The sequence below is a fragment of the Aythya ferina genome (assembly GCF_964211825.1).
Source record: "Aythya ferina genome assembly, chromosome: 4".
Taxonomy (NCBI): domain Eukaryota; kingdom Metazoa; phylum Chordata; class Aves; order Anseriformes; family Anatidae; genus Aythya; species Aythya ferina.
In genome coordinates this window covers 33757124-33781267 of record NC_140300.1, presented here as the reverse complement: position 1 = coordinate 33781267, position 24144 = coordinate 33757124, and the positions used below count along the sequence as shown (strand labels likewise).

At 36.5% G+C, this 24144-nt stretch overlaps 1 protein-coding gene across 10 annotated transcripts in view; it reads right to left on the bottom strand.

Annotated features, from left to right (window-relative positions):
• Nucleotides 1–104: 104 nt before the first annotated feature.
• Nucleotides 105–24144, bottom strand: part of BLTP1 (bridge-like lipid transfer protein family member 1) — a 113881-nt gene continuing 89841 nt past the window's right edge. For 4 of the 10 annotated variants that reach the window (XM_084518066.1, XM_084518074.1, XM_084518070.1 and 1 more), the window contains 22 exons: nt 24064–24126; nt 22139–22383; nt 21022–21237; nt 20220–20400; nt 18841–19033; nt 16564–16725; nt 16309–16448; nt 14912–15113; nt 14264–14467; nt 13971–14150; nt 11920–12057; nt 11282–11542; nt 10468–10618; nt 10049–10206; nt 9322–9514; nt 8929–9146; nt 8066–8317; nt 7294–7497; nt 5649–5843; nt 4506–4640; nt 2190–2355; nt 105–853 (listed from right to left, as the gene is read on the bottom strand). In XM_084518066.1, the coding sequence (XP_084374192.1) occupies nt 637–853; nt 2190–2355; nt 4506–4640; nt 5649–5843; nt 7294–7497; nt 8066–8317; nt 8929–9146; nt 9322–9514; nt 10049–10206; nt 10468–10618; nt 11282–11542; nt 11920–12057; nt 13971–14150; nt 14264–14467; nt 14912–15113; nt 16309–16448; nt 16564–16725; nt 18841–19033; nt 20220–20400; nt 21022–21237; nt 22139–22383; nt 24064–24126 (4074 nt within the window). In that variant the 3' untranslated portion in view covers nt 105–636. The remainder of the gene's footprint in view (nt 854–2189; nt 2356–4505; nt 4641–5648; nt 5844–7293; nt 7498–8065; nt 8318–8928; nt 9147–9321; nt 9515–10048; nt 10207–10467; nt 10619–11281; nt 11543–11919; nt 12058–13970; nt 14151–14263; nt 14468–14911; nt 15114–16308; nt 16449–16563; nt 16726–18840; nt 19034–20219; nt 20401–21021; nt 21238–22138; nt 22384–24063; nt 24127–24144) is intronic. The other 6 variants (XM_084518068.1, XM_084518072.1, XM_084518073.1 and 3 more) reach the window with 6 other exon arrangements.

Here is a 24144-nt window from a genome sequence, read left to right as displayed (position 1 = left end):
GAGCCCGCGCCGCCTCGTCCCAGCGCCCTGAGGGGAAGGGCGGGCTCCCGGCCATGAGGTGCGGGGGACGGGTAGCCCCCGCTGGAAGGATACAGGATGCCAAGTTACACTTAAAACACTTTTTTAATCAAAGAGGTTGAACAAAAAAAAAAATCTGTACAATAGTTAAATTTTAATACAAGTGTAATAAACTTAACGATTTTTTTAGCACTTAGGCAATCACAGTTTCATAAGTTATGTATATATATAATTTACACGAGTCTACATTGACGAATCAATTACCAGTCACATCAACATAGGGTTTTGTGTTATGGCAAATAAAGTTTCTGAAAATTCACAGTTAATCTGCAAATATTTTGAAGATGCAGGAATCATATTGCACACAATAAAACAGTGGAGACTGAGGAGCAGATTTACAGTGTTCCAGCTATTCCTTCACAGAATATACATTGGTCTTAATCATGCAATACTTCAAATACAGAATGGTATCATGTACCACAGTAAACAGTTACTCACAATGTAAGTTTTAAATAGAGTAGCAAAAAGCTGTTAGGTTTCTCTTTAAACCATATTTAAATTCTTACAATAAAACACTTCGATAAAATCAAACGGAATTACGGTTGTCACATTATAGTTTTAGTATTCTTCTTTGTCTTTTCCTTTCTTTTCCTTTTCATCCTGTAGTGCAGTACCAAGTTTCTTTATAAGAACTGACAAAACTTTGTCCAAAGGATCCATGACACCACGCTGCAGCCACTTGGGAATAGTAGTCCTTGCATGGTGAAAGCCCAGCTTTTGAAGGATGTAGTCAACGCCAACAGGATCAATTTTTCTCCCAGTCCAGGATATTAATCTAACAAAGCAACAACAACAATAATAGGCAATTGGATCTCGAATTTACATAGCAACTACCATTTGTCTATATAAACACCCATTGTTACTTCTGCCCAACAGGCTTCAAGCTTGGTATATACAGATAGTTGAAGATAACCAACTCTCAAAGTAACAGGATGCTCAAGAAGATAAGAATTCATTTGGCCTGGGTTGATGTGTGTTTTGATATGAAGTGAATGAACACTTACATGCACTAGTAGTGTCAGCAGAGGTTAAAAAGCAAACAAACCCTGACAAAAAAAAAGTCATTTCTAGGGATTAAATGTGTATATAGAGAGCAGTGGGTTGCTGGTATATATCTGGCATATGTGTTGTTCTCTTGTGTTATGCTTAAACTGCCATATAGCAACTTTTATAGATATATATTTTTATTATTATTTTAAGGTGACTGCTGAAGTAATAACTAGAACTACCTAAATTCCTGCTCTGGAGGAAAAAAAATCTTCCCTCTTGGCATGGTAGTGAGGAATTTGTTGCCAAGTGTCAGCAAAGTATATATGTGAGGAAAAAAATGAAAGAGTTGTCAATACCTGAAATTTTCAAATTCATATTTATCATTAACATGCAACTCAATTTTTATATTATGCAAGAGTATAAAGGAAGTTCTTCTGTAGAACTGCTTGTAAGAAAAGAAAGACAGCCCTTCAAAATAAAAACAGTAAAATACATGGAATGGGCTTAAGTTGTGCCAGGGGAGGTTTAGGCTGGATATTAGGAAGAACTTCTTTACTGAGAGGGTTGTGAGGCATTGGAATGGGCTGCCCAGGGAAGTGGTTTTGTCACCATCCCTGGAGGTTTTTAAAAGATGTTTAGATTTAGAGCTTAGTGATATGGTTTAGTGGAGGACTTGTTAGTGTTAGGTCAGAGGTTGGACTCTGCGATCTTGGTGGTCTCTTCCAACCTAGATGATTCTGTGAAAACTGCAAGGTGAGAAGTTACATGCTAGAAACTGAATGAAATGAAGGACAAAGTGAAAAACAGTCATCTGTGGTTCTTGATGAGTTTAGTTTTATTGTCCTGATTTTGAAGAGCCTTAAAGATTCTTTTAACCTAAGTTTACCTTCCAGAAGTGCAATCTAGGAGTTAATTAATGTGATAATTGCATTATCCAGCTTTTGTCATGTCCTGACCATCTTTCATACCAGCACTAATAGCCAAAGATGAATCTCTAACAGCATCCATGTGATCAATCCTCTTAGTAGCTGAACAGAATCAACTTGGAAACGCTTGTGTTTTGAAGGACAGTACCCACAGATAAAATGCGTAAAGAGATTGTGGATAAACATGGTCGTTACCTGAGCGTGGGTTCCAAATGCCAAGTATTGCACATAAATTCTCTCCAGTCGACTGTAGTGTAAGTAATGCTTTCCTCTGCTTCTTTCTCAGTGGAGCTGTCCTCAAGTACACCAACAGAGTTTTTCTGCCCTGGACGAGAAGCCAAAATGCGAGGAGGAAAAATAGCTACAAAATGGAGATGGGAAAAAAGAAAAACACACAACAAACCATCAGTCTGTCATGAGCATTTGATTTGAATCCTCTTTGGACATCTTAAAAGAAACACCAGAGCAAATCTCAAACAAGAGAAAAACACGTTATGTTTCAGCTTGTTGTAACACCTTTACAGAATTTCTGGCCTACATTTTTGGTTTGAACAAAGTGCTAATAAAATATATGAAAAAACTTAATCATTGCTGGCTAATACTGGGATGTGGAATTCTTCTCCCTGCAATCCCAAAGAATCCATGTACAGGGTCTTCCAATTTCATCACGGCATGAAACAAAACATATCACATTCCATAAACAAAATTCAGACACACTCCTAAGTTTGTATTTTTATTTTTTGATTGACAGAGGAGGAGGATGGTGAGGTAACAATTAAGTTCAATCTTTGTCCAAAGGCATCAAGGAGACCTGAACCCAGTTCTTACTTGAGTTTAAATCATGGAATATGTAAAGGGAACAGCAGCTCTTTCTCCTCCAAACAGCACATTTTATAAAATAAAAACAAATCTGTGAACTGGGACTGAATTTTGAGTTACTCTGGATAGCCTGAAACCAAGTATTTTTTGACAAAGTATTCACCAAAAAAAGTTATTTTCCTCTTTTGTTAGCTTCTGCACCTCTTGGAGATCTCAGTATAAAGCACTTTTAGGAAAATTAGTATCCCTGAGCTCCATTGTACACAACAGATTTTGAAACGGTTATAGAAAAGCCATTTGTAAAATAATAAATTTTACTGTGTTATACTATTTATGTTATACTTATACATAACATCATCTAACATGAATGTAGGAAGGTACCTGCGCGCGCGCGGCGGCGGGGGGGGGGGGGGGGGGAGAGCGAGGGGCTAACGGCCCTAACGGTCAGTAACGGCTGCAACCGCCGGGGCTGCCGGCCGCCGGGTGCTGCAGCGGGGAGCTCGGGGCGGCGGCTGCGGGGCCTGAGGCGCTGCCTGGCGCTGCTTCAGCTCCGTTTTTAGAGGAGAAATGTCACAAAGTTTACAATAAACTCGTGGCGCGGGACACCCGGCAGTGCGGAGCTTGTTAAAAGTTACTGTGGGGACTGTTAGCGTTAGGTCAGAGGTTGGACTCGATGATCTTGAGGTCTCTTCCAACCTAGACAATTCTGTGATTCTGTGAATGCCAGATGAGTAATAAATGCAAACTACTATGTGTAACACTCAATTTCATACACCAGAAAAACAAATGTGACTTTCACTATGGTGGTAACTCATTGTTTACACATACATTACTGTCTTACATTAGTCTCATGGAAGTCTTTCAGGAAAAAAGTACAGGAATGAGAGTCTGTACTAGGATTTCTACGGAAAATTTGGAAACTGAAGAAGTTTTAGAACTTTGAGTAAGCTGCTTTTATTTTGAATATGCTTTTTAGATGTCATCATCAAAGTAACATCTCGAATTTTACCTATGATGAGCATCTACAGCGCTGTTCTTTCCCAAATCTTAACTGATTTAATACGTTTCAGATACTTGTGGAAATAATTGTAAAGCATTAAAGATGCACAATCATGACCTACTCTTCAATATGCAGATAATTATAGAGCACAGTCATTTAGTATTGCATAGTTTATTCACATTAAATTTACAACAACCAAAGTCACTGTTTGTCACACTTCACGTATACATTGATTTCTGTTGTCTTCAATTCACTCTTTCTAGCAACGGCCACATATTCTTTAAGAATCCATGTGCCAAATTTGAATGCTCTAACTAAACGTGTTCATGTGTAAAGCACTCTAAAGTCACTAAAGCACCCTGTATGCAGCTACTCTGCTTCCAGTCTTACGGGGCCTGACTTAAAGTCAGCTCAAATATTCCTGGACAACTCCGTGCTTTTTGTGGTTAAACTTCATTTACCAGTGATCAAAAGAGGTAGCTACCATTTCACAGCACTAACAATTTCACAAACATTTAATACTATTTCTGTTGATTTCAATAGCAGCAATTTAGGCACTTTTTTATTATTATTTTTAATTAAATAAATTCTTAAACAAGTCAACTGTATTTAGAAAGCATGCAAATATTTACTATCAAGTAGTCTGACAATTACAGACTGTCAGGCCAGTCTTACCACAAATAACAGCTTACCTTTTTCTTTTTCTTTTAGATAAGCAGACACCAAGTCATGTAGAAACATAATCAATTCAGCATCCATAGTTACACAAATGTGGTCTGTAAATTCAGTTACTACACTGCATTCCACCTTTGGTTTAACACTTGTATCTACAATCAGATAAAAATAGTATTAATGCATTTTAAGCACTTGCCATATACAGAACAGTACACAGAATTTCAATACAGATTACTTGCAAATGTAACTGCTGGTACCGAGTAGGCTTTTCCCAACAGTTCTGACTGTAGTCTGAACATAACATTTTGAAAACTGACAAGGTATCTGTATTGCGTTTGAAATGTAATTGTTAGACTTGTGAGTTCCTTTCTGACAGCAGTATGGTGCAGTACTTTTTCAGCCTGGAACTGCAGACACCATGGACTGTTTCTAAGGGCTTCACAGAGTTGATTTAAGACAAAAAAGCAAGGCTACTGACAGCAAGTTTGAATTAACTGTACAAGAGTCTTCATCTCCATTGGAACAGTTTTAGGAGCCTGCAGAGAAGACCGAGAATTACTGGCATACTGCAAGCACTTTTCTTGCATCACAGGAATAGAAAACCTTTTTCTTTCAAATGTAGCCCATCTTTAATTTTCTTAGCTTAGCTCTGTAACACTAATCAGGAGCAGCAGCTGTTGCAACATTTTGGGTTTTAATTTGAAGGGAAGTTGCCTCTATTCATGGTATTCATGGTCCAGAAATATGGCAAATTGTTTTCAGCCAGTATCATCTTACTATTACTAACCTGTGCTTGTTAGACCATTATTAATTCCTCTGCCCCAAAAAACTCTCAGCTCAAGGACAGATTTCTCCATAGAGAACATAATAGGATGGAAGAATCGTGTGTGCATTTGCCATTTATGGAAGCTTAGAAGTGTAGCTGGCAGGTTAAAAAAAAATAATCCCGTAGATAAAGAGCCTCCTGTGATCTTGACTTTCCTAGATCTTCACTTTCTCATCAGAACTCCCTCTGCATTTTAAACTGTGTACTTTCTTGCACATCTGCAGTAATTTTCAGATTAAAACCTCTTTTCTTATTGCCACAGTATCTTTGTATTTAAACCCTTGTTCATGAGAAACAGCTTTGGGTCAGGAAATGCAAATGATTTTTACTGTACCTTGTAATGATGGCTCTTGGGGCTCTTGAACATGAATAGATTTAAAATCCAGCTGCATTCTTGGCAATGCAAAGATGGTTTCCGTTTCATGATTGTAACTGGAACCGCCTCTAAAGCCACTTAGCAAGCTTGAGCTTTTCACAGTTGTGCTGCTCTCTGGGTTATTAGCATCAACATTTCGAAGCAGGTTTAACTCTACAGGGATAATGGGAAATACCTTAATTCGCTAATCCTTGTTAAAAATAAGTTCTGTCAGTACAGAGAGTGACAAATTTTCAAATTAGTAGTGGCACTTTCACACGCTGAAATACATCTCATAATAAAGAAGCAGGGAAGAAATAGGTAAATAGGTTTTGGTATTAAAACATAGAAGTACTTCTAAGAATTGTTTGTTTTGTGGTGTTTTTCATTTTGTTTTGTTGTGTGTTTTTTTCCAAGCTTACAGTCCAACTTTTATTCATCTGACCACCCTATCACAAGTTTATTCTAATAATGAACTTTCAGTTAAGTCAAATATAGACCACATGTTCAAAAGCACACCCTCTGTATTAGGAAATATGATAGGACTTAAAATGAAAATAAATGTTTCTAATGGGTACAACTAAGACACAGAGGCAACATTGATGTAAATCACTATTTAGAAGGAATCTGACTTTGTCACAATACTTACAGCATAACACACATGCAGTATCATCTAAATTACTTAATTAGTTTTCAGTCGTTAAAATTGTGACAAGACAGAAAGTTAAGAAAGTTACTAGATTGTAAAGCTGTTCATTATGTCCTTTAACCAGCTCTCAACAACATGGCTCCAAAAGGTCACATTATCAGATGTTGTTCTTGCTGGTGTACACAAATGCTCTGCATGTAGCAAAACAGAGCTATGTAAAAGCATTTAACAGAATGTGCCTCTGCTTGTTAACTTCAACCATTACATCCTGTCATGTCTTTCAAAAGGTATAAATATTAGTACGGTATATTGACAACTTGAAAATATGTTTTCAAGACAATGTAAACTGCTCATTTCTAACTATATACCATATTCTGCCATTCACCTTTCACAGAAATTCAACTGATTTCTTCTACTGGTTCTATATTTTTTGTGAACACAATAACAACAGCAGTATTTTAGGATTTGGTTTTGAGAGTTTTATTTTCCAACTAAGTGATTTAAGTATATGATTCAAAATGTTTTGATTCCTGGAAGCAGTGATCACAGATTAAAATATATTCCCACTTTAACTTCATCTGTTACTTCTTCATGTACAGTGAAATTACTAAATGCATCCTCATGTTAGAAAATCTGGACAACTACATGCAACAAGAAATATCTCTGCATGGGGTGAAAGAGGAAAAAGCAGAGGATTAAAAGTGGAGCTACTGCAATAAGCATAAACATCCCATTCACTAACAGACCGCTTTGGCTTTACTGCACAATTTGAAAAAGGTCTTCGCTCACTAACACTTCCAGCTGTTCAGCATATTGTCATATTTTATTCCACAGTTTACTGTAAGGTTCTTAAGAAGAAAACTGTTATTTCTAACTCCCTTCTTCATAACCCACTTGAAATATAGCAGCTTTTAACAGCACGATCTGTACTGACTGACAAGCAAAATCCCAAAACTTAATGGATGTGAACCTCACCTTCATTCCTCGTGGCTGTCACATAATTGAACCACTCCTTCACACTAGCAACTCCATGTGGGGGATTTTCATGGCGGCGCCTTGTTATCTTTGTGATTGTTGCCATGGGGCTTTCAAGTGCTCCACATGGTTTGGTGACCATGGTGTTATGGCCCAAATGAAAGTCTAGTGTCTGTACAATGTATGTAGAATGTTCACTAGTACCTGTATTGAAGATGTGAGGGATATTGGGTTGGGAGAGAAGAAAAATGGGAAAAAAACTTTTAAGGATCATAGGGTTTTTCATATCATTTGCACAGGTATCTACCATGAATAATTACTAAGCCAGTAGCATTAAAACCCTCATGTAATGGTTGCAAATAACTGGAAAAAAATAATTTCTAAGTAGCTACAGACAGTAAAAACTTCAACATAAAGACAAAAATAAGCAATAAGACCTCCAACATTCATCATGTAGAAATGAAGGATTCTGTGAACACAGACATGCAATTAACCAAGCAAACAATCCCCTCCCTAGATATATTGCCAGGGACATATTTAATAAACTTTAACTATACAATAATATATTTTGCATTTTACCACAGATAATGAAACGGTGATACAGATGGAGAGGGAAGAGATTATTATTTTAGGTACACAGTATATTTTAGGGAAATAATCTTGATTCAGAATTCAAAGAAAATAAGTTTTCCTTGGATTTATTCTGATATACCAATATATTCTTAAAGTTAATTTAAAGAATTTTAAAAGATAAGGGAATGGTTTAAATTACCATCTTCCCAAACTTTCTGTGCTTCTGTCCAAAATGCAATATTGGGTTCTTCAAGGTGAAACAAGGCCCAAGATTTTGAACGGAAATTAGGTCCATGAAAACAAGCCAGCGTCATATGGTTTCCATGCAAACTCATGGATCCTCCAAATTGCATTCCATCTTCTGGCAATGGCATCTGAAATAAGGATATATGGCACCCAGACAACACCTTCAAAACTCCTGGCCAATGACGGTGATGGGCTGCATCCAGCACTAGAAAGGAAACACACAATGGCAAAAACAAAATTTAGGAAAGAGAAAGATACAGAAAAGTTTGCTGCCGTAACTCCATATTTCATTAAAAATAGAAATATGATTAGAAATAATGAATGGGATTTCATTGACATTGTTTCATCTTTGCCATCTAGGGTCATTGCAGTTTACGAGAACCTGAACAAGTGTACTTGGAAACCTAACTTGTACTTGGAAATCTAACTTGTTGCGTTCAGATAAAAGATGTCTTCAGCTCACAATTAACATAAAGTAAGCATAGCACCACACAGCTACTCAAAGCAGAAATAATTTTTATGAAATAGACTTAATAAATTTGCAGTTTTCAAACTGCAAGAATATTTTAGCAAAATACACATTTTAACTAAAACCTGAAAAATGTTATAAGTTAGTTCCTTCTTGTACCACAGATATAACAGGATACCCGAGATATATGTCCTCCTCATTGAAAAGCCTCAATTTAAAGGGCATAAACATATTGAAGAGATTATTTTAAGTCAAATAGATGTGCTTACATGCATAAAGTTGCTCAGATTATTCTGCACAATTGAAACATCCAAGCTGGAAACCATACAGTTTTTTGTACCACTTACGTTGTTCGTGTGAGCTTCTCTCTAAGTTGTTGGCCATTGTCTTTGGTGGGAGATAAGGAACTGGTCCCCACGTAGACAAAGCTCGCTTGCTTGTGTCAAACTGCTGAGTAAAGAACTCCTGGAGTTTCATTCCTATTTTTATTAGGTCTGGTGTGGTCGATCTTGAAATCATCACTTGGAAGATATCCCATTTCAAGTCTCCATGGACAAATATCTCACTAGATATTAAAAACCAGGAGAACATTTGCCGTTAAGCTATTTCCTACTGACACTACAAAAAAATAGACCCTTTGATTTCTGTCAGACTTAAAATTTCAGTTATCAACATTGGACACATTACATACACATAGAATTCAGCGTTACCAAACATGATAAGCTTGAAACACAGCAAACCTTTTATCAGAGATGCTCGAGTCCAAAGCATTATACAGATTGATTTTCCATTCGTCCTGTAGTTTAAGATCTGCATTACTGAAAATCCCCATTAGGATACTGGATCCCATGTAGTCAACACGTGCTTCAGTAGAACCCATGGTAATCTGAATTTTATGACTGGGCTGTTGGTTTGGGTGCTCAGAAATATGAGCTGAAATAGAACAAAAGCAACACAGAAATACAGCATTAAAGGCAAGAAGATCAGTTTTACCAGAAACATCACCATTATGCCATCCTCACGATACAGAGAGACTGAGGAAGCACTGGATTCTTCCAGATGCATGGGAAGGTCCTGACACTGATGTACAGCAAGAATATCCACCCAGTCTCTTTCCAAAACCACTTGTCCTTTTCCTACACCTTAAGCATTTGGGAAAGTCTAGGAAGAGCTGAAACGCTCTCAATCTCTTCAGTTGACATCTGTCCAAACAGCTGAAAGGGGCTGGAGAGTCGCACAGCTAGCTGGTGCAATTTTAGGGCAGCCCTGACACTGAATACACCCTTGATCAGGAGGCTATTCCTTCAATTCAAAATGTGTTTCATAGTCAGAAAGCACAAATACGAATGCAAAGTCTTTATGCTGCCTATTACCAAATTCACAAAACAGGAGAACTGTGTCCATGCTTTAGCTTTCCAAAGCTATTGTCCAGAGCATATACTAACACCAAGCAGCTTTCCAACTTACCCACCATCTCCAGTGTGTTAACATCTATGGTACCTCCAACAACCCCCCCTCTGGAGTCCAACTGGGATCTTCCCAAACCAACAGACATGCTAATTTCCCGATCTCTGCTACTGCCCACAGATAGGCGACCCTGGCTTTTCAAACCACTGGTGGTCCACCTAGAACAGAGATGAAAATAAACAAACATTTTCCAGGCTTTCAAAAGAAAAACAGAAACTTATTTACTACTTTGCAGTAAATGTGGGGCTTTATGATAAAGCAGCTACCAGTATTCACAAGGGGCTTCACAGTTCAAAACTGGAAAAGTTAGGAATTTCAAGTTAGAAAACAGGCTGCTAATGGTCAGTGGTGATTTTTTTTTTTTTTTGCCCCCAATAACAGTGTCTGCTACAGTATGCTTGAACGTGTTTCATACTTACGTGGTATTGCCCATTACATTGCTCATATTCATTTGGACATTTAGTTGTTTCAGGTTCATAGCAAATACAACTAGTGTTTCCCATGGCGTTCCTTGTGGGCTTCCAGCTTTATTTGACTTATTAAATGGAGTTGACGTTTTTGTGAGCGCATCTAAACAAATAAGTAGGCAAAAATTTAAATGATTCCACATACTAAGAAAAACTGGCAGAATATATACATTGAAAGACATTAAAAACGACAGATTTACACCCTATTTAATGAGCACCACAAAGCTACAAGTAAGTATAAGTGAGAACTAGAGGATCTGTGGTACATATTGTTTTAGCTGTAATAGAAATTGATGTATTTTACATGTTTAGTTTTACTAAGATCTTTTAAATAAAAGATTTTAAATTTGCTGTTCAGCATGCAGGAGTATGTTTTATATTCTTTAACTGATTAAAAGTATACACAAAAAACAAATTATTAGTAGTAGAATATTCAGGTAGTGGTTATTTGCACAAGTGCCAAGTTCAAGAATTAGGGTTTTCCTCACTCTTTCCTCACAAAAACCCCAGAGATACTCTTATAAGATTGTGCAAAATTTCATATGAACAAGTCACTGTACTAGTGTGTATCCTTCTTCATCTGTCTTGTCTTAAAAACTGTTCACATACTAATATCTTGCTTTCTAAATAGAAAAAAAAAAAAACCTGTTCTTTCTTTCCTAAAGATATTTTTCCTATAGTAAAATATATAAAGTAGTAACAATTTTCTTCATCCACCTGATGAAAATATTTAGAAAAATAAAAAAATAAATAATTGTCTACTAACCTCTCTGAGGCACTGAAGAATCAGACACACTCCTGGATCTTGTAACAGCTGGAGACTTTAAGTTATGAGATGCTGTTCCAGGGGACATACTACTACTTGCACTATGTTCACTGAAAACATTAGGTGATTGTGCCATGTGTGTAAACGAAGCAGATTGGCAGGGTTGCTCCCACGTCCTACAATATGCCTTCCGTGATGATTCAGGAGAAAGATGTTGGCTTACCCCTTCGATTGAATCTGGTGTTCCAGGACCAGAGGCTACTGGAAAAAAAAAGACAGACATGAAAGGCAGCAAAATTATTTTGTTTTTGTTTAATAATACCCTCCCACATACTAAACAGTGTTTGGAGAGTTTCAAAATAAGTGTCATTTGTCATAAATACAGTTTATTTAATATATGTATTATTATTTGCTTTAAGTAATTTAATGCTCTACTTTAGAAATTCTCTATTTCTTACTTCTAGATTTGTTTTTATTAAATTAATTAGAATGACTGCATATGGAGTTATAATACATTTCTATTTCTGCATTTTTATCTAGTCACATATGAAATAATAAAAAAACAATATATGTTTATGCAGTTCCTACTATAATCCATTGCACAAGAAGGTTTTCCCTGATAAGAAGCTGTATCTTACCTGGCAGATTTATTGTTTGATCACCTAGGAAAAGCCGTCTAGCAATGCTTCTCCTGTACCATGCCCTTGGGAAGGCTAGAATCTCACTGAGTCGCCGCATATCATATTTAAAAGAAGCAGATCCTATATCACAGACAGCTGAAAAAGAAATTACACATATACGCAACTGTAAACTCTCATTAGTAACAGGTTTTGGTAACCAAATGTAATTAACAGACTTTCAGTTAAGTCAAATACTTCTCTACCCCAGCAGCACAGCCTCTGCTGTAATGAAAAGCAGTTGCTAAAACCTGCAGTTTTACTGAGGCGTTGCAGCTTCTCCAAATTCAGAATATGATACACATTTCTTGGAGGAAAGATGTAACCTAACAATATAACTTATGTTGGATTCTACTTGTGTAGTATCTGCATCTTAGACTCTGAAGGCTTTAATAGCAGATTAATCACAACTATTCTGCTACTTGCCCATTAACTCATGATCCCATGTGCAGTGGGAAAAAATATCATAAAAACCCACTGTTACTTCAAGGTTCTTTGAATGTTCAGGAGTCCAGCTCTCAATGCAGCTTCATAGGGAATTGCACTACATAGTAATTGCACTACACAGTCCACTTCAGTCTTTCTCCATGGGGAGATGGCTTGAATATTTCTAATTCTTATTTAGTTAAAAAAAAAAAAAAAGGAAAAAAAAAAAGGTGAACATCTGTAAGAGACTGTCTTATTCAGGTAACAAAAAAGAAAAAAAGAGCTTTGAAATACCTGTTTCTGAAGAGAGGACTATGAAAACTGTTAGTGATTAACAGACTAAGTCCATCTGAAAACCAACTTTGGAAATACATTTAGCATAAAGTTAAATAACATTGTTTTAGTTCTGTTATAAAATGTATAAAGAGATCACTCAGCAATAACAATCTGAGTTTGCCCACTGTTCTGTCCTAAGGAACAACGACATAACGGAGCATTCATAGCTGGGCACTGGGTGGCCTACAGAATTTCATTCACTTGTTTCTGACTCCTGCATGCATAGATGTATTGAAGCTACACTGTATAGACATCATGGGCATACTGTGATTGCTTTTTGACTTAAGCAAGTTAATGGAGAGTGTTTCTGTAACACATTGTTAGGTAGAATTCCACTGTGCTTTCTCAATATTGAAAGCTCAGAAACCCTGTACAAAAGGCTCATCATATCCCTTTTTTGTGATTTGTAGTCACTTCAACTGACTGTTCTAATAAACGTAGTCTTTTGGATTACTAATGCTCTTTTTGATCACTAGAAATGTTCACAGATTAGCAATGGGCATGTGGAAGTGAAATGGCACATTTAGTGTTTGAGGATTTCAAAACCACTATTTTAAATGATGCATGACAGAGAAGAAAGAATGGGAGGGCAGGTACAACAAGAACTGCAGGTGTAGTTAATACAAAAATATTTAAAAGCTAAGCAAGCTACTGAGTTTGTCATGGGAAAAAAAAATCATAAATGAGAATTTGCCTTTTACATAGTTGTTTGTTACGACATTGCAGTCAGACTTTTGGAGTCTCAGACTCAGAAGATACATGTGTAGATGGACAACGCTATTCAAAGACTCTAGTCTCTCAGGCAGAAGGGTAATGTATACTAACTATGGGGTGTTAGATCTGAATAAAAATAAACATTGTTCCAGCAGGTGGAAAATAACCACTCTTTATTGCATCATCTTAGCATGAGAAAGTTGAAATACTACGATTATTACTAAATAGAGATTTAAAATCACTTTCTCCTGACACTATCCAACAGAAGTACTTGCAATACAACCAGAATGACACATAACTTAAATCTGACTAACCAGAAACAATTTAGGCTTCATCGCTGTTATGGGATGACCCACTATTTAAATAACATATCAAGCCCTACTTCATTCAAAACAAACAAAAAAAAACACTGCACACCTACAGGTATATGGTTCTTATATAATATCTACAAAGCTGCTGAGCATAAAGTATGTTATTAGAACAGCACTTCGCTAATTAGCTAAATAGATGGGATTAAAATGAAAAAAAGCACTTACCAGATATGTTTATCAAGGTAGTATCTATCTTGCTTGTAGCTTTACTTGCAGACTGACTCTCAAAAAAGGAAGAACCTCCTGAGCGCCTTATTCGTGACAAGCTGACTTTCACAAACTCTAGGTTAATGCTCAAAGAATCCTTCCGACCAGTGACCGAAGTTGATTCCTCATCCACATTACCTAGAAATAGAAAAGAGAGAGTTTAATCTTCCACAGCCTTTTCAAGCCTCCAGTTCAGAAAGCCACGCCAAACTTACTACGTTCACCAAAGCTAATGAAAACTTGTACTGTACCTAGGGCTGCTGATCCAGGAGTTAGAACAGTAACAGCAGACTTCTGCTTTCCAGCTCCATATGGATGGAACACGTAAAGGGAAAAGTCAGACATGCAGGCAGTAAAGCTCAGGCCTGAAGAGCTGCTGCTAGAAGTAGTCAAGTCTGACTGACTGCTGCTGTGGCGTGTTCTGCCAAGAGGACTGCCTAGTCCAGGTGATGAACCTAAAGTCAATTTTTTTTTCTGAAAGTTAGTTTTAATACAAAAACATTTTCAAACATGAAATAATACTGAAAGCAGGAATACTAAACAGACCAAATGCACATCAAATTACGCCCTTGTAGTAGCAATGTAGCTTAAATATTCTGTGTATTGGCAATAGTCTTTTATAACAGGTTAGTTTTATAAACAACTAAACTTGTTTAACCAAGGAAAGAAAAATTCCAGTATACTGTATCTGTGCGAGCTTTTACCAAAAGGTAAAGAACTGATACATGAAGCAACCCTACTGAAGTCATAGTACATAAAGATAAATGTGACACAGAAAAATAGCCATATGGTCTGTAAAAGCTCATTTTTAGACAAAGCTTATTTTCCAATTTTAGACAAAAGAACATTTTATTTTTGCTACAAGCTGCATATAGTATAGCCATTCATATATATTTTACCTGGTGCTCCAGATTTACTAACTGAATTCTTTGAGCAACTCTGTGAAGTACTGCCACCAACTGACACACTTTCTGAGGGGTACATTGTACCTAACGTTTCCAGTTCTCCTCGATTTGAAGAGAAAACAAGATCCAGGGATGGCAACTTGAGCATACATTCAACTCTTGATACTGGCAAGCAACTGAACTTGATTTGAGAGGGCTAAAACACAGAGGAAATAAAGCACATTCAACTTTTTAATAAAGCATATAAAAAATGCTTTATTTTATATATACCACCCCAAATTTGGCTTGTAAATTTATATATATATAAATTTATATCTAAAAATATAAGCTAATTACAACCTTCTCAGACTGGTTTTAGAATTGATAAGATAACTCTATGCAAGTTTGTATAGATACAGGGAATCCCTCCAACAACAGGAGTATTATTTGGAAACAGTTTTTAGAAAACAAACCCAGGAATCCTGTATGCAGCATATGACATGGACATACCCCTCTCTTCCTCCTCCCCAGGTCAATTCATAGTTTCACCTTATGGAAGAACTATAAATGACTCTTTAGCTTGGCTAGATGAGATTACAGAAAAAGTTGAGAGGAGCTACTGATTGTTGTGGTTAATTTTCCTAAGCATAAAACAAACTTCTTTTTTGAAGATGTTCAATTTGGGAATGTAATCAAATTTGTACCATGACAAAATGTTGTTTTAACAAAGCAGAAAAAAACAGCAACATGCAGATCAAGCTCAAGTACTCTGCCTCAGTCTGGAGTAGCATTATTCCCTCTGAAGCAAAAAGTCTAGACTCATCAAATATGAAGCAGTATGAACATGTATGTAGATGAGCACTGTACATTCCTGTATTTTCACATTTACCATATAAATGGAGAAAATCTGTTGGTTTGTAATGGTACCTACAAATAACAGATGTAAATACTAATTATGAACGATATTTAAGAAGTGATTGGACTGTGCACTTAGTCACATGGTCTAAACTTTTGGGTAGACCTGTGAGGTGCCAGGAGTTGGACTTGATGATCCTTATGGGCCCCTTCCAACTCGGGATATTCCATGATTCTATGATTCTATATCTTCCCAAGAGAAGTCCAAAAGAGACAAGGAAGAGGTAAAGGTTAAAAATGCTTGGAAATTTTGTGATTTCTCAGAATTTCTGTTGGTCTCCATGGGACAGTGTAGTGGGCGGAACCACGACAGACGGAAAGATGTCAGAACTTCTACTGAAATACATCTTACCTATTATCATGCTAGACATCAGTATCTCAAAACAGGCGCCTAAAAATATTTTTTTAACTTAAAAAAACAAACAACTTAGAAGCAAAGACTGTCTCAAAGACTGTGATTGAAGTTACTTACTATACTAAACGATTTAAAACCTCACCTGAACTCGTACATAAACCACCACATCTACAGGGAAGGATGAATATGCTGATGTCGATGATGATACCAACGATGTCGTGGACTCTTCTAACTGATCTTGTATATCAAATTGTCCCATGTCTTCATCTTGTGAACTAACAGCTTTTAAGAAACACAAGAACTCATTAGAAAGTGGAATTTAAAGAAAATACAGCTCAATGCCATCAGAACACAATAAAGAAATGCTAGAATACTAAAATATGAAGATGCAACTTACCTGTGTAATTCCTTTCAATCGGTGTAATTGGAATGGTTTCAAGAGCTTTCTCTAGAAAGTCCAATAAGCATGGGCTAATCACCATTTCCTCTGGCAATGACTGAAGTGCAACCCATGCGTATAGTTTAGCAGTTTTCACTCCACCGCTTCCTTTCCCTTTGGCTGCAACATTGAAAGATAAATTTGTCTAATGTAAAACCATTTAACTGTAACTGATAAATATTAGAAGATACTTCATAACTAACAGCTGTTTCTTCTAATTTTCAGCACCATCATCTGGAAAGGCATAAATCAGATCAGTTAGAAAAAAATTCAACTTTAAGATTTTGCTAAGAAAACTGTGTAAAAAAGAACTATTATCCCATCATATTTGAATTTAATTGCATTGTGCTTGTTCTTCATGAAGCACTCCTATGTTTTTTTATTTTTAAATTTTAATAACACCGAAATCAGCCACACAAAATTCTTCTCCAAACACAATGCAAAGTAAACAGAGCTGACTGGAAATGGAAGACAACTTAGGAAAAGAAAATACATGAGTTTGGGAAGAATGACAGTTTAAGCAGTAAAAAAAAAAAAAAGACATTCAAAGATTAAAACTGTAAATGGCAAGTCCTACCATTTTTATGCACAGAATAACTGAGGATTCTAAACCCACATTTTTTAATGACTGGAGATAGCAAGACTATAACGGAAAAGACCTGTCTTTTAATGTATGGAAAAGGCTAGCACTTGGAACCATGCTTATTAAAAATATAAAGATATTTCTGGCAAATTATTCACAGAAGGTATTAGAAGCAGCTCAATTACTATCTGTATGAAATGCCACAATTAGAATGAATAGAGACAAATTATATCATTTATATTCAAATAAGAGATACTGATTTGAAGCTCTCCAAATAAAATATAAACATTGAATCACTAAAACAGAGATGAAAAAGACTTTTACTTTGCTAAAATAAGCAGCACTAAATTTTCATGCTACGTAAACTATTCTGTGCAGTCCCTGTGTTTAGACTGTCCTATCTTGCCCTTATTGCAGATCAAAGACAGCAAGAGAAGATGGTTTTCACTGCAGGGGAAAAGTAATATAAATAAGTACAATGTATTAAAACAAACCAAAACTAATTAATATTATAAAAATACAATATATAGAGAAGCAAACTAACTGCAATCCTTAGATTTGGGAGACACTCATATCATCCTACAAGTGTAATTTCCAGAAATCCTTCCAAATCTAAAGCTTATAGATATAAAACTGGACATCACATGATTAAAATTAAAATGGCAAATAGAAGAGAAAAAGAGAATAGATAAATACGCATTAAAATTGAGAAGTAGTATAAACCAAGATAACACAATACGTAGTAATTATGAAGAAGATGGCCATTTAAAGGAGTAAGAGTTAATGGCTAAACAGCATGGACAATTGAGGAGAAGTGTCACATTTCACTGTTCTCTCCCAGCATACCAGTTACTAATTTTTCCTGCTTCACAAATTTTGACAAAGTTTTGACTTTGTTTTTAAAGTGATACTCCAACATCAAAGGCGAGAAGAGTGAATGTCTCAGAGGTTGGAGGTGCAATCTACATACCTCTAGATCTGACATGATGTAACAACGGGCTCCTACTTGAAAACAGGAATCGTTTGAGATAAAACAGAAGCTTCAGAACTCATGTTATTCCAAATCATGCTTATTTAATTGGCTGCAACAGTTGAGGACGCTAGTCTGGTATTTTGATTAACACAAATATGTTTAATACAAATACTGCTTTCTGGAATTGGGTTATTCCAGATAGTACTGACAATACTCAAAATTGCAGAAAGAATTTCACACACTACATGTTTGGGAAAAAGCAGTGGAAAACTTAAAAAGTATTCTTCAAATGTTACAGTGTATGAAAGCAAGGATTCATCTCATTTTTTTTCTTGGATTACGAAGAATAATGTAAATCAGCACTCACTTTTTATACAGATACTTAAGCTTTGCTTTTCAGTAATAAGCTTTACTTTGTTAAGTGAAAACTGGGAAAAGGCAGTACAGCCTTTCTCTGTCACATGGAGTCTCTAACACATATTACTGAGACTGGTTTGTCCAGAGATTTCTAAAAATGCAGCCTTATCAACTGCAGTCAAAACATCAGGTTTCTGCAGTCAAAGTTAAGATTTGATAAACATGTTTTTCACTCATGTCCAGGCAGATCTAAAGCTGGTAGATTAAATGAAGGAAAAATATATATCCATGACAGTTTTAGAAGGTTATTGTCTATAAGTACCTGATGGGATGGGTGGGGGTTGGGGAGGAAGTAAGGTGTTAGTCTTGCTGTGGATAGTGCTAGATAAAGGAGGAGATGTGGCAGTATCTTTCATACCATACAGCTTGGACTCTTTGGAAAGGGTTCTTGGCAACGAAGATCCTCGAGAAGTATTTGGCGATTCAGTCTTTAAAGTCTTTGAGTTGTAGTGTAACTGAAAACAAAGAAAGATTAATGTTCTTCATAGCTCAATTCTATACAGCAGTTTTATGCCACGCCTTTCTGCTTTTTTCATTATTTACCAAAATATCATTGTAAGATACGTTACATTCCAACCCATGTTCTACAGATACAGCCAGTGCACATAAAGATCTGAAATCTTTGTACAAAACACAGGTAAATTATAAAAGAAAACAAAAAAGGAAACACAGCAACAGAGGAGATGAGCTATTTCTCTGTAAACCTGACACCTCCTGTACAACCAGCTATTTTTCCTGTCCACATTGCTTTCTTTCTGTATTACTGCAGGGTGAAACTAATCCTCTACTACAAGTCTGCATACACAAAATCGCAAAAAATAAAAAAGAACAAAAACAATTCCAAGCATTCATACCTCCTATATGTGGATAATACACTGTCAGTAAAATTACAGAACATAATAAAAGCTGTAGACAATCTACAGCTATTACTAAATTTGACTAAAAGCAACAGGCAGGACCTGAGGCATAACTCTTATCTCTGAAAATAGCTTGGAATACTAGAAGGTGGACGTACAAAGTCTTTCCACTAGAGGAAGACCTGAAAAACAGTCTATCTCATCTGAAGAGCATTTGATTTATGGCACTGAAGCTTCCATGCAGCAGTGATCTGTTTTCCTGCTCTTACTCCATAGGATTTCAAATAACAAGTACAAGAACATGAGAGCTTTGTATGTTATACAGGCCAACTACCAAGCTGCCCTTCCTATGAGTTACAGATACCAAGCAGACAAATCTTTATTTTAAAACAGCATAGAATATAAATTCCCTGTCAGAGAACAAAATATCCAAGACAAATGCTTAGACACCAAAACATAAGTGGAACTTAATTCTTTTCATTATGTAGTATCACAAACACTGTTTGTACAGAGCTTCAGTTGACACAGCTCTATTTGTGATGGTACAAACGAGCTTTTATTTTTATTCCCTCCCTAAGAAAATGAGGGGAAATCATCAGTTTTGAATGTAGTATTACAGGAGTCATTATTTCTATCTTAGCAGTACCTACACAGAGCTGAAAAGACTTTGGTGAGTCGCTCTGTATCTATGAAATTGCATATACTGCACCAATGGATTTGAAATCAGATTTTGGCAGAGAGAAAGACTCAAGTGTTTCCTTGCTCAGTTATACACAGCTTTTACCTTTACGTCCACACCAGGAATGTAAAACACTGTTGTTTCCACATCACTAGATTTTGTCTGTAGAGATGATGGCACTTTCTTGCCAGCAAGTAAGTGAGTAGTAGATGCATAATTAGTTTGAAATTTCTTCTTTTTTGACGGAGACTCTTGATCCAAACTTCTGGAACTCCGATCATAACTCCTAAAATAAATACATTGGATGCTATTAACACCACTCATGTCACCTTATATGGTTTTAGAAAAAAAAAAAAAAAAAAAAAGTGTTTAACTAAACAAAGCAATGTGAGAATATTAGCACGCTTTTTCAGGAAAAAATGGGAGTCCTTATGGACCAATGAGGCAATGCATAGCCTACTATTAGTCAAACCATTCTGTTTATTCATGAAGTTGTAGCTACTTGTTTGGAGGCTGGAAAAAATAGAAAAAATAAATAAGAATCCATGTATTTGGAAAGCCTTAAATTTTGTTTATGGAAAATAAAATGATTAAAAAACAAACCAAAGGAAAAAAAATCAGAAGAGAGGCATACACTGATTTTTGCTAAAGCAGTGCAATCCCCTGTGCCATACTCAGGCATGACAACTGCAACCTGTGGTGATGCTACAATGTAGTAGAAAACTAAACTATAGATCTTCTGTGCTTTTCAAACAGGTCAGTGCTTAAGAATCATTAATTAATTAATCATTAATTATTATATGGTAATAACTTAGGAGATAGAAATATCAGGATGAATTCATCAGCTAAAGCAGAATAAAGTACCAATACTCTTCTTCATGAAGCCACTATGTAATAAGACTCTTACCTTCGTAAACTAATGTCATCATGTTCTTGCTGAAGTGTTGTGGGATGCAGTACACATTTTCCACAATCAATTTCAACCCTGATATCAAGTTCAAAGTCAATATTTCTCTCTGTGGTTGTGCCAGTCATACTTCTGTTTGTAGGTGTTGTTGGCCAGCGTTCAGTGAAGAGTTGGTGGACAGCAGCAAAGCCTGATGCTTTCTTGCGGGAGGTGCTCCTGCCGACACAATAATGGATTAGATATTAGCACAGCATTCACCTGAACAGATGGTAGGAGGCGCTCTAGACTGTGTTCACACTAAGTATATGACATTTTAAGAAGTTTTCCGGAGAAAGCCTTATCTCATATACAGCAATGCAATGATCCATCTCTATTGATATACTACTAAGTATACTTTCTTATGCTATGGTAACACAAAGAGCTAAGCCATTCTTAGCTTAAATTCTCAATCAAGAAAAGGCATGAAAACTTATACAATATATTTTTTTTAATTTTTAATATGATGCTCACATTATTGCATCCATTTTGTGGAGTTATAAACACAGAATTTACAAGTTGGAAGGAACCCACAGGGATCATCGAGTCCAACTCCTGGCTCCATAAAGGACCACCCCAAAACCAGACCGTCTGTCTGAGAGCCTTATCCAAAGGCTTCTTGAACTCTACCAGGCTCAGTGCCATGACCACTACCCTGAGGAGCCTGTCCCAGTGCCCAACCACCCTCTGGGTGCAGAACCTTTCCCTAACCCCCAGCCTGACCCTCCCCTATCCCAACTCCATGCCGTTCCCTCGGGTCCTGTCGCTGTCCCCAGAGAGCAGAGCTCAGCGCCTGCCCCTCCGCTCCCCTCGTGAGGGAGCTGCAGGCCGCCATGAGGCCTCCCCTCAGCCTGCTCCGCTCGGGGCTGAACAAACCAAGGGACCTCAGCTGCTCCTCACACACCTTCCCCTCCAGGCCCTTCACCATCTTTGTAGACCTTCTTTGAACACTCTATTAGTTTTATAACATTCCCACATCGTGGTGCCCAGAAGATATTTTTAGCCTTCAAATTTTACTTAAATTCAATATTTCAAATGCATTTTTGAAATTTCCATGTTCTTCCTTAGGACCATTACTTACGGTGGTTTCCTATAAAAATATGCCCTCTCTCTGTCATGGTCATCCTCCTTCTCAGAATCCTCACTGCTTGATGATAAGCTGTCATCCCGACGTCCTTCTTCAGGCTGGAAGGGAATGCCAGGTGAGAAGACTGCTGGAGTTTTGGGTGAACCAAATACCGAACATGAGCCTTCACTAGCAGATGAGTAATGGGAGGGACCATCAATAGTTACAGACAACAGGTCCATTTCTGTCTCCTCTGGAAACTGATTGTAAAGAGACAAAGAGTAGTTAAATTTCTACAGGTATTTCAATTAAGAATGCATTAGATAGCTCTGGAAATAATAAAAAGAAAAGCAAGAGTGCTATGAGAAACTCTCAGTCCCAAGTTCCTCATAATGCAGTGATATCAGGTACAGAAACTGCAAGATGGATTATGAAAAAGAAAGAAATGAAAGCTTGGTGTGAAGACATTTGCCATCACCTAGTGATTGAGCTCAAGCTGTTAGCTACAGATGTATCATGCTCTGATCAATTCATACAATCAGAAGGAATGGAAACATTTCATGTAAATTGTAAACATATTTTGAAAGAAAAGAACGAAAGGAAAAATCATCATCAACCTTGTAAAGGGGTGAAGTATCCAGAAGCGTTAGTGAGGTGTGCATGAATGCTAACACAGAATGTACGGTCTCAATTTGCAATTCTGGGCTTATCTCCTCAACATTTTGAACAGAAGTACTTTGACATGAAATGAACTTCAGGTCACTTTTCTAAAAGGGTCCTATCTTTATTTCTACCATAAAGAACACCACAAGGAATTTTCAAACACTAACTTTTTTTAACATGTATGTGAAAAAATACCTAAAAAAATAACACCAGCACTACCTATACAGTCTTATTATAGAGCTACACAGCCATCATCTGCAAATTCAAATGAGAACTGTGCTGAAGTTAAGAACTGGCATCATAATGTCAGTAAGAGTTTGGGGGCATGAGAGGGAGGAATATTCAACATTTGACACTTCTAAGTATTTGGTAACATTTTGTTACACCAACAAAACTTAACCTATATATAGGTTAAGTTTTATATATACTTATATATATATACTTACTATATATACTTATATATGTATATAAAAGGTAAGATAGCTTTAAGGAGCAACAACAACAACAAAGGCAGGATTATGAAGACATTTAAATGTGCAAAGCACATTTCTACATTTGATTTCTCCTCCCCCCTCAGAAACAAGGATTTATTTCCTAAAAGGATAAGGTGAGTTGGAAGGTGTAAAAGGTATGTTGCTATCTCTAAAGTTGTTTGGGGGTCCGTTTTTGTTTTTATTTATTTAAAGAAAAAAAAACCTACAAACCTTGCTGCTTTTATCCCTAAATATGTTTGTTTTTTTTTTTTTTTAAAGCATGTTAAAAAATCTATTTGCTCTCTATGTGTTAAGTTTTGAAACATTTCTTGCTCACTATGACTTGAAAATGTCTTTCTCAGCATTAAATACAGGAATTCCAACAGAATAAAGTGTGAGGAGACATCCTCCCACCTACCAATTATTTTGTACTGGTGTTAATGACTGCACTTTTAACACAATGCAACAGACGAGGACACCTGCACACTAAAATCCTTCCAAAGCACATTCTTAAGTCTAAGCTTACGTCACTTTACAGCAGCCTTGATCAGAGTCTTCACAAACATGATCAAAAGTCAAGTAATTCATTTTTAAAAGGCTACTAAGTTTTAGGTGTACGCGAGGATAGACTCAGAAAGTTCATCAACAGCCTATCATATTCTTCTGCTTACTTTACATATTTAAATACTTCTAGATTTGATATACATTCTGTTTAGCTGCATGCTAAAGAGATGGAATATTGAAAAGCAGCTCCCTGCAAGGTAAATTAGTTCTCTGGCAAAGATGGTTCCTTCTCAGAAATACCTGAAAATACCCTTCCCCTGGACAGCTGGATTGTTGTGCAATCCCCAAAACTGTTTTATTCAACTTAATTAGAAGTGAAAA